This window comes from Anguilla anguilla, chromosome 2 (genome assembly GCF_013347855.1).
Source record: "Anguilla anguilla isolate fAngAng1 chromosome 2, fAngAng1.pri, whole genome shotgun sequence".
NCBI classification, from domain to species: Eukaryota; Metazoa; Chordata; class Actinopteri; order Anguilliformes; family Anguillidae; genus Anguilla; species Anguilla anguilla.
The window spans coordinates 36,084,718-36,099,490 of record NC_049202.1 but is presented as its reverse complement, the minus strand read 5'-3'; the positions used below and the strand labels follow the sequence as shown (position 1 = coordinate 36,099,490).

At 37.2% G+C, this 14,773-nt stretch overlaps 1 protein-coding gene across 1 annotated transcript; it reads right to left on the bottom strand.

Moving 5' to 3' along the window:
- Positions 1-2,811: 2,811 nt before the first annotated feature.
- LOC118221587 (p53 apoptosis effector related to PMP-22-like) lies at positions 2,812-13,437 on the bottom strand. The gene is made up of 3 exons (XM_035406797.1): positions 13,025-13,437; positions 7,758-7,898; positions 2,812-5,272 (listed from the first exon to the last, which is right to left on the bottom strand). The coding sequence occupies exons 1-3, from the start codon at positions 13,227-13,229 to the stop codon at positions 5,061-5,063; spliced, it is 558 nt and encodes a 185-aa protein (XP_035262688.1). The 5' UTR covers positions 13,230-13,437; the 3' UTR covers positions 2,812-5,060.
- Positions 13,438-14,773: the final 1,336 nt, after the last annotated feature.

The following is a 14,773-nucleotide window of genomic DNA, read 5'->3' as shown; positions in this document are numbered from 1 at the left end:
AATTAAACCTAATTTAAAAACTTTTATATACTCAGTTAATTTTTTATTGTAACTAGAATATGAGTACACTGCTGCCACCTACTGTACAGGTCTCATTATTAGAACTAGATTAAAAAAAACAATGTTGCTAAATAAAGCATTCAGACAAGTAGATAAGACTGAGATAGAGAAGACCAAGTATGCATTTTGGTCAGATCATCTTGCCATTATTGAAGGAACCATGAATTCTGCTCTGTACCACAAAATTGCTTAAGCTATACAAAAGTTAAATATCCCTTTAATCCTAAATGCTGAGTCTTATTCACAAAACCTAAAAGCTTTGTTTGTTCTTTCAACCATTCATAACTGGAATCTTGAAAAGCTGTGTTTCAGAGAACAAACATTAAATGTCCTTTTGCATGCAGACTTTGCATTTCCATAGCTTTTGGCAAAGGCAAAGGATGTGAACCACTCAATCTGAGGAACATGGAAAATGTTTTTATTCATTTAAAAACAAGCTTCAAGAATTTATCATGCTTCTAGAAATTTAAAAAAATCTGCTGAGAATAATTTAGGAATGTAAATACGCAGCCAAACATAACATTTTAACATATGTTATGGCTATTATACATACATTTTGAGCATGTCGAGCCCTCAATGATAGATAAGTATTTTTGTAAAATATCATTTTATGAATGATGCAGAACAAAATGAATGCTGGACATAGTTTCCTAATTTCACATAGTTGCACAGTAATGGGAGCATTCACAAACTGCATAAAAGATAAAGCAGAGGACGGCAACCCTGGAAAGCCTGTTGGTTTTTGTTTTCAGCAACCAGTTCAGGCCCAATGAACAAGGAAAGGACTTAATACAATTAACTGTTTAATATACTGCTTGATTCAGCATTAAGTGCTGTGCATCAGCAAAACCCAGCAGACCTGGCTGTCAAGGAACTATGTCTGGGACCCCTGATGCAGAGTATTGCCTTATAGCCAAATAAGAGTTGGACACATAGGTCTCTGTTGCCACCTATTGGACAATAGTTGCCTCATACAGGCATGAATCAGATAAACATTCAGAAGGTAAGCTTAACCCCTCTATTCAGCTTGCAGTAACAAACCCCTCATTTAAAAAAAAAAAAATCTGTATCAAAAAAACTTTTGTTGACAGTTTCAATGGAAATATACCATCCAATGACACAAATTAGACAACTGCTTAGTTTCAATTAACATTTTAAATGTTGATTCACAATTATTTTAAAGTGTTTGTCTTTATAAATAGATCAAGAGACTCAGCAAACAAAAAATGAATTTGTGCCTATTTGAAAGTTAAAGGAAAGGTTTTTATTGGGTCCTGACTACAGTCTTTCATCACAGTCACTGTTTGACTGAATATCAGATACTTTCCCCAAAAAATGTCTGAGTTATCAAATTATCTTTGAATAATACCAGAGTCACTGTGAAATCTGTGACTTCCACATATTATTTGAGACAGTATATTAATGAAGACTGCACCCTTCAAACTAATTCAATCAAAACCATTTTATCACAAAATGCATTGTATATATACATACATACATACATACAGACGGCTGACAAATTAAAGGAAAAACCTGAGTAAATGAGTGGCGAAACATAATGAATGCAGATGCACAGGCTTACTGCATGATACAGTTAAGCAATTAACATACTATCCCGCTCTGTGGGATGTATAAAAATGCTGAGCAGGCCAAACTGATCTCGATTTTGGATCAAGATGGCAAGAGGAAAATATCTAAGTTCAGTTCATTTGAGAGTTCAGTGGTGCAAAAACCATATTCTCGACAAGTGGGCGAGTGCATGTGTGGCGTACACCAAGAGAACGGTACACACCTGAATGTTTGACCCCCACAGTGAGGGTGGCTCACTTATGCTGTGGGAGGCATTTTCCTGGCATGGTTTGGGTCCACTTGTCCCCTTGCAAATCAACAATCAGCAGTCACCAGATCTCAACACAATTAAACACCTATGGGAGATTTTGAACCGACATGTTGGACAGCGCTCTCTACCACGATCATCAAAACACCAAATGAAGGAATATCTTTTGGAAGAACGGTGTTCCATCCCTCCAATAAAATTCCAGAGACTTCTCTATGCCAAGGAGAGTTGAAGCTCTTTTGGTGGCTTTAATTTGTCACTCATCTGTATATATATATATATATATATATATATATATATATATATATATATATATATATATATATATATATATATATATATATGCCCTGAAATCGGGGGACTATACATAAAAAGTGCTGTTCTACATGGTGAAACCAAAATGTATAAAATACCATTTAATAAAAGCTAAGACTTTGCACTTTAACCATGTGTGAATTGTTTTATTACAAATATCACGTTATGGAGTACAGAACAAAATCAAGAAAAAATGTCTTTGTCTCAAACATTATGGAGCTCACTATATATATATATATATATATATATATATATATATATATATCTGCCTTTCATGTGATAAGGTCATTCTTTACACATGCTGTTTGATTGGTCCATTCAAAAAACTTTTTTTTTTTGATTGCCCAATACTTACACAACAGCTTCCACATGACTGTTTGACTCACCATATTAGGTGGGTCCACACTCATCTACTCCTGTGTTCTAAAAAACATTCCACCCATCCTTTCTGGGGTGTGGACCTTTCAAAAAAATATACTGCATAGTATGTTGGAGGAAGCCAAAGGTAAACCTAGCTACCATCCTTCTGTTAATACAGCTATTTAAATTCTGGGATTAGAGGAAGAGGACATAGAGGGCACATTAAGAAACAGTAAACGTAATGGGAATACCACATTTTATTTCATAAAAACGTTCACATCTAATGACTTAACTTGTCAAGTTCCAAAATTATTTAAAAAATAACAAAAATAACTACCCCTAATGAATGTATTCATTTCTTTGCAGTACCAAGTTATGATGTATGTGATGTTAATTTTTGCAGGGAAGAATATGGGCTTAATTGTATATGAATATTTTGTCCCAACTGACACAACATTCAGCAATATTTACAAGAAATTCCCTCCATTTGAGACAGTATTGTCACCCATAGTGAGCAGCCAAAGCAATTCAATTATTCCTAATATCGACACCATTTACAGTTGCATACATAAAGAACCCCCATTATTACACTGGCATTCTAAATACATACTGACAAAGTTTATATTCTGTACCTATAGGGGAATACGGCTGGAAAAAATTATAATTAACATGTAATATTGCATGCAATACAAGGGCAATTTCATTTACAAGATAATACAAAAAGAACATTTATGTATTTGGTAAATGGATAGTAAGGCACAGTTATATGAGATGTTCTGCCTCAGTGCATGTTGTTGTCAATTTACACTAAATCACACCCTTTCAAGGCATATTCTGTGTCAGGCAGAACCTAATGTAATTTATGTAATCACCTCAAAATACTTTCAAACTTAAAATTTTAGTGTGTGCAAACAATAAAATAACACATGCAATGAAACAACTGTATGGCTGGGCTGCTTCCTGATACTTCAATTTCAATCAATCTGCTGTTTCTGTCTGTTATCATTATTTTATCAGGAATATAACAATTCATACCTGCACAAGAAACAAAAATCATTGCTTATTATTATGTCAAATTATCAACATGTTTAATATTTAAATGCAACCCCCAACCTGCCCCCCCCCCCCCCCCAAAAAAAAAAAAAACTTTAAATGAACCAGTGTCACTAATATTCTACCAAACTACCAGATATGTAACCCTTGTGCTCATTTTGACATGTTCTGTGGCATTTGGGGACAACATTTAAAGCATTAATTTAATTTTTTATTAGAGCAAAAAACACTGCGATTTAGTCTTTTCAAGATACCCTTAAAACATTAAATGACAGAGGCTGGGTACAAATTCAGTCAAAATGCAACACTGTTTGGCCTTTAACCTTCAATAATACATCTGTGGAAATTCTTACTTTTAGTAGTGTGACCACACTGCTGACCAATTATTGTATTTTAACCACACTGTTTTGCACTTTGATTGAAGTAACCCCTTTAAATCACTGACTTAGGCCTAACTGCATTGACCATTAAAGGTAACAGCAGGATTAAATCTACCACAACTCTCTTCACACTGTAACAATATAACAGTTTTATTCTCCAGTTCATACAGGCTGCACATATTTATGTCCAATTAGATTTTTGGGTTATGTTCTGACAGAACCAAAAAATCAGGCATGGTGAGCACTTTGTAATAAGCCATTTTAACTTATGTAGCAACAAAAACTTGCCGACTCTGTGGCTCTCCAGAAAAAGGGTTGCAGACCCCTTCCGTAAACCATGAATTGCCAATTAATTTTTGCTTTAGCTTGAACCTGTATGATATTGAGCCACAATAGCACTGCATGCATATAAAAATGGGTTTGTATAAACAATAATGGGTGTCTAGCTCATTTTGTCTACTCACAGGAGGGGCCAATCTGATCTACAGAATAATAATAATGAAACAAGGGGAAACGGACACTGGGTAATATATCTAGAGTTGGAAAATCCAGGATTCAGAAAGTAATGTCTTCCCGTGTATTTTTTATTCCAATCACCTGGATTTGCGAATTAGTACAATTTTTCAGCAAGGAGGTATAACTAATTAGTGAAATCAGCTATGTGTGAGTTCATGATAGAAAGAAACACATGGTAGGACCTTTACTTGCTTACCCCTGTACCACCTTTGAACATATCACAAAAACTCTCTGGGCTAATACAGATGTGCCCTGGGACAGATTTAGGTAACCTACATTCACCAGACAGTGATGGGAGGGGAATGTGATGGGCTTTGTGAATGAAAAATGGGTGGCACTAAGTGTCATCAGCCCTTTATTGATTTGGATATTGGTTTGATCGGTTAATATAAGTCACATGGGTTTTTAAACAGTGTCTGATAGCTTCACTCATCTCTGAGTACAGGAAGCCTCACTCCTGTCATTACCAAGCAGTGGATCCTGAGGCATCAGTGAGTGGGGGGGGGGGGGGGGGGGGGGGGGGGGGCTGGCTCTGGCCTCTAGGCGGAGCTGTAGATGTACTTGGTCTTAGCTAACCCCGTGACCTCATCCTCGTACCGGGGCAGGCAACAGAAGAGGATTCCGCAGCCGATCATCAGGACTGTGGCTCCCCAGCCGAAGCCGTAGGCCCAGGTGTAGTAATACTGACCCTCGTAGATCAACTCGTTGAACTTGACAGGGTAGATAATCAGGGCGATGAACTGAAGGATCACTGCAAGTAAAAAGGAAATTCAGGAAATTTTGAGTGACCACGTAGATGGCGCACACACACACACAACAACTGCCATAGCAGGTACCCTCAGAGATAGGATTCTCAGACAAACACCTTAAACTGTTTATTTTAATATTTACTGATATTATAACTTTGGATAGCGTCATAGCATATTATATATCCTTACATCTACAAATTACATATTGAGGGCAAGCTAACCACTTTATTGGCCATTAATAGCTAAATCAGTGTCTGATTATCAGTAACTATCTTAGTTATATAGTTATATTAGCTAGATGTATGCGTACAGAGTATATTTTTTAACACACTCTTAACACACTTAACATAGGTAGTATGTTAAGTATTTATTTTATGATCTGATTATGCGGCTGGTTTTTAGCTTTGATTTAGGGGATCTTTTCTGGAACTAACTGCAAAGATATTTTCACCATAAAACTGATTTTTACATTTTAAATATCAACCTGAGTACCAATTTACTGATACTGATGCTATGTTAATGCAACTAAAGAAGCCATATCCCAAAGCACTGACTGCCCTGTTTATCTGGCCCTTTAACATGGGCCTGTCTGCATTTAATACATATTTAATATAACACCAACACAACCAGATTGTGTGGGTGTGACATTACCATCAACATCAATAAGCCTGGAAAAATTATTGTATTGTATTCAAAGTATGATTAATGTGTTAGATTTAATGCACATAATAGTAAGTATGATATACTTCCCCGCATGGGGTCATCTGTAATGTCATTTAAATGAACCAGTGACATTATGACCAACAGTAATGCACTAACGATTTTATCCATGCTCTGGATAACACCCCGACACCCTGTCTTTTCACTTTACTGTCATGAGGAATTACACATCCATATAAGTGACAGCTTGAGAAACCTGCAGGGTGTAAGGAACATGCAACTTTCAGGCACATTTCAGATGACCAGAGTTGTACTCGGGCTTTAAAATCCCCTGGACAATGGGCAACGATGCTCAGGAAGTGCACCATTGAAGTCAAACCAAGTGTAGCTAAACACTTAAACTTGCTTAGGATAAAGACTTACTAACTTTATTCAGAAAAAAAAAAAAAAAATTCTAAATGAAATTATATTTACAAGTAAAAAGATGGACTTGTTGTTGAATGTTTGCTATTTTCTACCTAGACAAGGGCATAGGTGACCATTTAGAGGCAGGCATTATTATGATCATTGAGGAACCTTGGGGAATTTGTTTTGTCAGCATTTGTTTGTATGGTTGTAATACACTCAATGACTACTCAGAACAGTCAGCCATTGCTCACACATGATAGCATATGACAGAATGGGAGGGAGCGATAAAGACTGATGAGCCTCATGCTTTTTCTCACAGAGGCTTTGTAAATGTCGGGTGACACCCTTGTGCCATGCCTGGCGGCAAGGGTGCCGTAAAGGGAGTAGGCCGTGGGTGGGCAGTGACAGATCTAAAAAGAACGTGCGCTGTTAGAACTTATGCAGGCAGTCAGGGTGGAGTTTGAAGCAATGTGTTCTTCCAATTCCCATGAAAATGCAAATCCACTGCTGCCTCTGCTTAAAAGAACCTGCTGTATTAACATCACATTTAAGAGAAGGAAAAACGTGTTAAAGCGTGAACCCTCAGATACAGCTGTTTTAATTCACAACGTAACTGTTCACAACAAAAACTATAAGCTTTGCTTCACGCCATTGTGTCATTTATCAACAGCTAGCAGGAGCCCAATTCATTTCTAGCCCAATGCAGTCCTCTCTCGCTGCTCGCACGTCACTCCCACACAGTGATGACTCATTCTTGGCTGTGCAAGGGAAGAGCCATGAGATCTTTCTTCCTCCATGTAAAAGGTAGAGAAAGGGTGAATTGTGATCCGGCTTTTATATTTGGTGTGTTGTATCAAATGTTCATTTTTTCTATTTTTAATTATGTATTGAAATCGTCACACCCCTAGTGATTACACAATTGACTCGCCTCACCTGGTTGCTTGGGTCTGAATGTGTTAATCATTTTAAGCTTAAAACAAAAAACAGCATGCCCCGCTGCTCTCCTGGGGCAGCACTGGTAACCCCTACATTACACTACATGAGCTTTGTACTGTGGGCCAAATTAACCAAATATTTCAAAAATGTTCCAAAAACTAATTGTTGGTTTCAGAGAACAACTGCAGCAGCCAAGTAAACCAGAAACATTTCCCCATTTATACAGCTGTGTATTTCTACGGAAGCAATCCAGATTAAGCACCTCACTCAAGGGTACAATGGCAGTGACTCAGCTGGGAATCAAACACGCCCAGTTACCTAACCCTTGCACTACTCTGCCACCCAACACTGTAGTGATTGGCTGAACAACCTTAACTTCAGAGGAATGAAATTTTCACTCCCATGCAAGAGGCATAGAATTTGGTATGTTACCAAACATATCAAATTCAAAGACGAGAGTGAAGATGATTGTGATAATATTACCGGCAATGAAGAGAAGGGCCCCAACGACTGGCAGGAGGGAGAAGTTCAGGCTACAACAGAGGGCCAGGCAGGAGATGATGAAGGCAATGATGAGGAAGATGAGGCCCAGGATCATGAGAGCTGCCACTGCTTGTGCCCAGGCTGAAACACACACACACACACACACACACACAGATTAACAGACCGAGTAAGAGCTACTTTACTTTGGACTCTTTCACCTTTAAAAACAACTTAATGCTGGAAACATGACAGTAATATGAAACATCACTATTTATGTGTAAAAAAAATGTGCATTAACGAGCACACTGTTTCAGCTTCTGTTCTGAGTGGCCATTAGCTCTCCTCTGATGGACAGTGCCAAACCATTAACTGTAATAACCCCCTCATTCTTGGGAGAACTTACATATGAATGGCCAAATCTGTCCAGCATAAATAGGACAACAGAAGAAATTGCCGACCAGAATCACAATCAGAAGCCTGAGAAGGTGACACTGTAGCTTTGAATTCATTATATGCTTAATGTATTCTGAAACGGAACCAAGCTGACTAATTATTCTCGTTATAGAGCAGTCCAGACATGCTTATTGCTAATTTCCTGGGGAAACCTGATCTCCCTGCTGCGTTCCAACACTCGTTTGAAGAGTTATAAAGTGATGGTATATGTTCAAGGCTGCTCAGCTCTGATTTGGAAGATTAGTTTATAAGATCTTGTGTTATGTACTGAAATGTAAGAAACTGTGCTGTGTACAGTTGTGTTTAGTGTAGCCAGCTGCAGGATTGACACCCCCTGATTGAAGTATGGTTAAAGAATATTAGCAAACTAATAATTTAATCAAAGAGTATCAGCAGCCATCCACCTTGTTAAATTGATAACCAGTGAAAACTAGGTAAAATGTACTCCAGAATATTTTTTTTGCTGTAATCCAGAACCATGTATTGAGGCCTTATGCACACAAATTCATGTTTAACTCAAATGCTCTGCCTTATTTTCAGTCTTGTCCATTGACAGACATGGGGCTGGTTTAAAGCAAAACTATCCTTAAATTACACTTACAAATGAACCTAGGTGTATTTTTATTTTCACAAGCACAATTAGCCCATTTCAGCTATTGCCGAAGTGACCTCACCAGACTGTTTTTCAGAAAAACAAACACCTACATTTAGCTGTCAGTCAAAGTTACCGACAAATGTTGACTGAATTCAGGCCATTGTCGCTGTACTGCATTAAAATTTCCAGTGAAAACTGGCACGTTGTAACCAGTCCTGTACCTCATGTGAAAAAACCACTCCTGATTTACTGGTGATACCAACCGCACTTCAAGTCAAAACAGAAACGAATCCCAAAGGCAAACAACAAACATGGGGAGGGACATACAAATGCTTGCAATCACTATTTCCATAAGAACTACGGCTACCATTTTTCTCTGAGCACACAACAAAGACCTCCGTCAGCTCTCTGGCACACCTTAAATAATACACCACTGCAGATGGTATTCAGCAGTAATCCACACCCTGGCCTAAGGCATCTCGTCAAGCAGACACCTGATGCAGAGACAGACAAGCTCTCACAGGCTGAGCGTGTGTAGGGAAAACTGTGGAACCAGTATGACGGTATAACCAAGCAGAGACAAGGCAACAAAAACTAAATTAAACATTACCTTGTCAACGTATTCCAACCCACACAGAATGGTGACAATCATAACATCTCATGTAGACACTCATATGGGGTTATTAAATATTTGTGAAATGTCAGTGTAACTAACTAGAAACTAGCAGCTTTAGATTGAACAATTCAGATAACAGCTAAGGATTAGCAGGTTTGAAAACTGAGAGAGAGCTCTGGGCTGGAATCTTATTTTGCACACTGCTGTCGTTCATTTGGTAAAGATACAGTTCAGTTAATATCTGGTTGTGTGAATGAACAAACATGCAAATATTAAATATACATACAAGTCACATGGGATTAGTGCAAAATACTTAGTGTAATGTAGTATGAAGGCACAGTACTGATGGACCAGCTGTACTGTAAAGCTGTACATTCCTATTCCTCTTGAGCTAGGCACATACGATAAGACCCGCAGTCTGACATTCACCAGACGTTAGGCCTCAAAGGGAACTTCTGACATTTCTAACATCTCACTCCCAATGAAAGAAGCATCTCATGAAAAGTAAACAGATGTTTTTTATCCCCGACAGGATCACCTCCCGTAAATCATTTTTCCAGTTTAAAATTCACTAGTCATAACAGAGAGCTGAAGAAGTACTTGAGCTCTAGATTCTTAAGACACAAAAGTCTTAAGTCTAATAGTAAACGAAGGACTGAACCCTTTTATTGTGAGATGGTTTTTGTTACTTTCATTCACCAAATTAGTGAGTCACTCAAATATTCAGTGGGTAAAATAAGTATTCAGCCCTCTTGGACTATTTCATATTTAATTTTGAGTACCTTGCCCACTGCAATCGAATCATGATGCCTTTCCATATAAGAAGTGACTAAAGGATGCCTTGAGACACTCTTTCACAAGAAGGATCTGTGTGTTTCAGGTCTGTTGTGTAGACTAACTTGATTTACTTAAGTGCAAGTTAAATTATATTCAGTGCAAATTTACTTAAGTGCAACTTACATTATATTGATGTTATATTGTTGTATTTTATGATATAAGACTGATATAAGACAACTAATTTCTTGGGCTCAGTAGTAAACCTGTTTAGGTAAACAATAATTTAAATAATATAATTATGAATCTAAACATGAAAACTAACAACCTTTAATCCTCTCACTAATATATTCTGAACAAAAATATGTAGTAAAATATGAATTGTAATATTTAAAATTCAAATCATTCAAAGGGACAATGAAAGAAATAAGTATGTCTGAACAAAACGCATCAACCTGTTGTTCTGAACAGAATATTCCTGAGCTTCTAACACAAATTCATGGAGTCTGGCTGCTTTGGTGCAATTTATTAAATCCAGGACTACTAAAAGATTCATCTTAAAATATTAAAATTATAACTGGAATTAAAAGCAGACTGGATGGTACATTAAAAATGGACCTTAAACAACACATTAAAAGAATATGGAGAGTAACATAATTGTATAAGTGCAATAGGATCACATTACATGTCTAAAATTCGTTTCTAATATGGAAACTGTAGCCACCTCTAAATAAATCCAGATCTTGTATATTAATATAATTACTTAGGTCAAGTCTAAGTTAAATAGACGTGTACAACACAAGCACCTACATGTGATTAGGGTTTCAAATAATGATTACAGTGAGGGTTTCGTGGTGCAGTCTGCCTACACCCTGGTTTAATTATACACTGTGCCAGACCTACGTGAATTGACAACTTTGTTGTCCTCAATCATTTACTGTCCCTCATGGAAAAACATGCTAGTGCCACTGGACAGTTTCCAGATGCTAACACTTCACTTCCATTTTCTCTCTAACTAGTACTTTCTTTCTCTCTTATCCGTAACACATACTTTGATCAAGCGGCAACAGTTTTAGAATTGGGTGGGAAGCAAGTTAAAGACCAACATTTGTATTTTATTTTGCAAGTAAAATTAAGAAACACAGTTTGCAGCTAGTTTTGATTCAGTGGGAAAATATTGATCCACATCAACACAAAATTACAGCTATACTAAAACCTACAGACAGTTTATCTCTGTTCAAAGTTCTTTAGTTGACTACTTAAACTCCTCTCTCAGGCTGTATTAAGGTGGGAAAAGGAGGCATGACACATTGTCACACCCAGACAACAGCTCAACAGCGACACAACTTTGAGTCATTTTTTTTTTCTGGAGAGATAGCAATTATGGCATTTACTCCACTGTTCTGAAAATCTGAATCTGCAGTTACTTTGTATAGATTGTAATCTGATTGATGACACATCTGAACACAGGCACTGGTGAACTCATCAGTTTGATAAGAGTTCAAACTTGCCCTCTGCAACAGCTCATCCAACTTCTTTGGAACAGCTCATTTACAACAAATTCCAGATATGGATTTCATCTTAGCTGCATTTTGACAATGAAGGAGAAAAAAACAAACAAATAGACGTTTTCCCACACAGCTTTTTTTTCTCATATCACCTTTCATTTTATTTCTGTATTTCTGACTTGCTACAGAGCACTGCAGGACATCTAATCTTAGCACTGAGCAAATTCACAATTTCATGAGGAATCCACGAGTGGCTTTACACACAGATATTAAAAGGCCGAAAACATTCTATGTCTGCTTCACCCATAGGAAAGGCACAAGGGGCCACTAACCCCTGATGTGAGAAAAGACATAATGGCATGTCAGTGCATGACACACATGTGTTGCTCCCTTCAAATACACTTTATGCAGAGCACATGAATACTTGACATTCACACACTCAGATAATAGATCTGGAGTTGGAAAGACCAGAAAAGGCATTAAAGACAGTTCACTTACTGGAGTTTTTTTTTTTTTAATTTAAATTTTAGTGTATGTTATCAATTGTTCCAGTTCTGTGTGCGATGAAATATAATTTAGATAATTACAGAAGTTTCTGTTGGCCTGCAGCTAACAGTAGTAATCCTAATTAATATTAGCCTTATGTGGTAAAATGAAATTGCACAGAAGGATTGAAAGCATACAATGACTAGAAAACTCAACTCTTATTATGCCATTGAGAACAGGCCAGGGGGCCTAGCATTTTTCATGCTGAAAACTAACTATGCCCTCCTTCATTTTAGATTAGATTTAAGCACTGTAACAACATTATGTATACTAATACCAATTGTGGTCAACTCCTGTTAATATCAGGGTAGTCTTGACTGACACATTTTCACCCTTTAATTTACATATAGGTGCTAAAGCATTTAAATTTCCAATAGAATATTAGTGTAAATAATGCCAAAATGTGTGCGTGCGTGGGAATTTTAGTTTACTGAATGAACTTAGTTTACCGAAGAGGCAATAGAATACACTAAACACATACATAACATAGCCTATGCGAATGTGTGTAATTCATTTGGACTTATTTATTATTATTCTTTACAACCATAGGTTGCAAAGAAAAAACATTGCCATAGACAGTATTTTGTACTTTGGCCTCTCTTAAAATCCGATCGTTCGTCCTTCCGCACACTTTGTTTGTGTTTCACTGAATAAGATCAAACATTAATATATTATTATTATTATTATTATTATTGGTAGGTTTGCCTAATTTTGTTAATCCTACCACTGCCATCGCAATTACTATGATAGCAGCAATTATTTTATTTATACTTACAATTCTCCATAAGAGACTTGCAGTCCCAGTTGTCATTTCGGCCTCGGCATTGTTTCCACATGTTTGCGTAATGAGACTTGGCGTCCTCATCTTCCACCCATCCAGAACCAGCGGCGATAGCAATAATAAGAAATATGATAGCAAAAAGTAGCAGCAGGGGTAAAACCCACCTGCACCTCGGATAGGCAATTCCACAGCGAAACATAATCGTTACACAAACACAAACTCTTTATCTGGAACTTTCGCCTGGTAGAGACCGTCTGACCCGTTAAAAACTGGAAAGTTATAACAACTTGATGGTGGACGCCCCGCCCGAACTGAAAGCGTGAAACATAACAAAACTATTCAGAAACCTGTAGTTCAGAGGGTTGGGCTCAGTGGGCTTGGTCGGGTGCTATACTGTGTCGGAAACAGCTACGCCTGTCTTTGCCCAGCCCATGGGTTCAGGTTACTCACTGTGTAATGTAACCCTTTGACTGCCAATTTTTCCTGAATAGAAGACATGTTCGTGCGGTAGCTCAGAAATAGGAAATGTGTTATTTCGCTTTTTGTTTAAAGTAGGTTATAAGATGGGTATCAAAGCTCACATAACCTTCTCAGAAAGAATATAATTTTGAATCATGAAAAAGAAAATAAATCATAATGATTTATAATCATAAAACAAAATGTTGTTGTATCTGATTCTTTAAAAAAATAATAATAATAACGCAACACATGCATGGCTACGGTATACTTTGCAGTGCATTTCATAATAGAATGAACTTATATAAAGTATAGGGATTAAAACCTGCACTTTGTCATGTTCAGTAAGTCACCCTGCAGCATGGTGTCTTTCAAACAAATGAATACTTGATACACTATGTGACCAAAATGTATCTGGACACCTCTAGGTCTGGGGCTTTTTTTCATGGTTAGGCCTAGTCCCCGTCCAGTGTTACAATCAACCAACAATATTTGGCTCTTAGCTCATATTTAGGAAACACTTGGTAGCATTGCTTAGGAAGACAGCTTGTTTGATTTGTATGAGGTTAGTTGGCCTATATTGTTTGTAGTACAGTAACTTGCCGCAATTTTGATATCAATACTTTTACTGGCAGGCAGTGATTTTGCCCGTTTGAATGAATGACTTATAGTCCGTGCTTTGTATGTGTGAGTAACTTGCCATTTTTGTACGTTAAAAATGTATTTTTCATCAGATATCTTTTTGCACTCTATTTATAATGAGTAAGATATAATAGTAATTCATTTATAAATGTAGACTATGGCAGACATGCATACACATAAATGCATGCAAACAGACAGCCTACATTCTGAAAGAAACATATAGGAGGATCCGTGGAGGACCTATAGGGCTAGCAAACATTAATTTAGAAAGGAGGTGTTGTCAGGTAGCTACAGTAACATAGTTAAAAGAGCAGTCATCAGTACAGGGGCAGCGGTGAATGTGAACCGTTTTTGAGAAACTTGACATACCTGGCGTGAAATAATTATCTTGCAGCAGGTTCTATAACGTTACCTACCGGACCAAATTGCAACACAGATGTTAAAGATCAATTTCGGAGATGTCTGTATGTGTACTAACATTTTCCTTTACCATGAATAACTTAATGTTCACCAAAATTAGTGAGGTCATCCAACCACACTGAAGGGGTATATACATACTTTATCACCACAAAAAAAAGTCACTGTGAAATGTTTTAGATGTTAATTGTTTATTATTTATTCATACGTTTTACATACATTTAGGTG

Bases quoted from the DNA above. Each gene is read 5' to 3' on its own strand.
- LOC118221587 (XM_035406797.1), bottom strand. From the start codon at position 13,229: ATGTTTCGCTGTGGAATTGCCTATCCGAGGTGCAGGTGGGTTTTACCC. The intron at 7,899-13,024 runs GTAAGTATAAAT...TGTGTGTTTCAG, and splicing joins CAAGTCTCTTATGGAGAATT to CCTGGGCACAAGCAGTGGCA. The intron at 5,273-7,757 runs GTAATATTATCA...TTTTACTTGCAG, and splicing joins GGCCCTTCTCTTCATTGCCG to TGATCCTTCAGTTCATCGCC.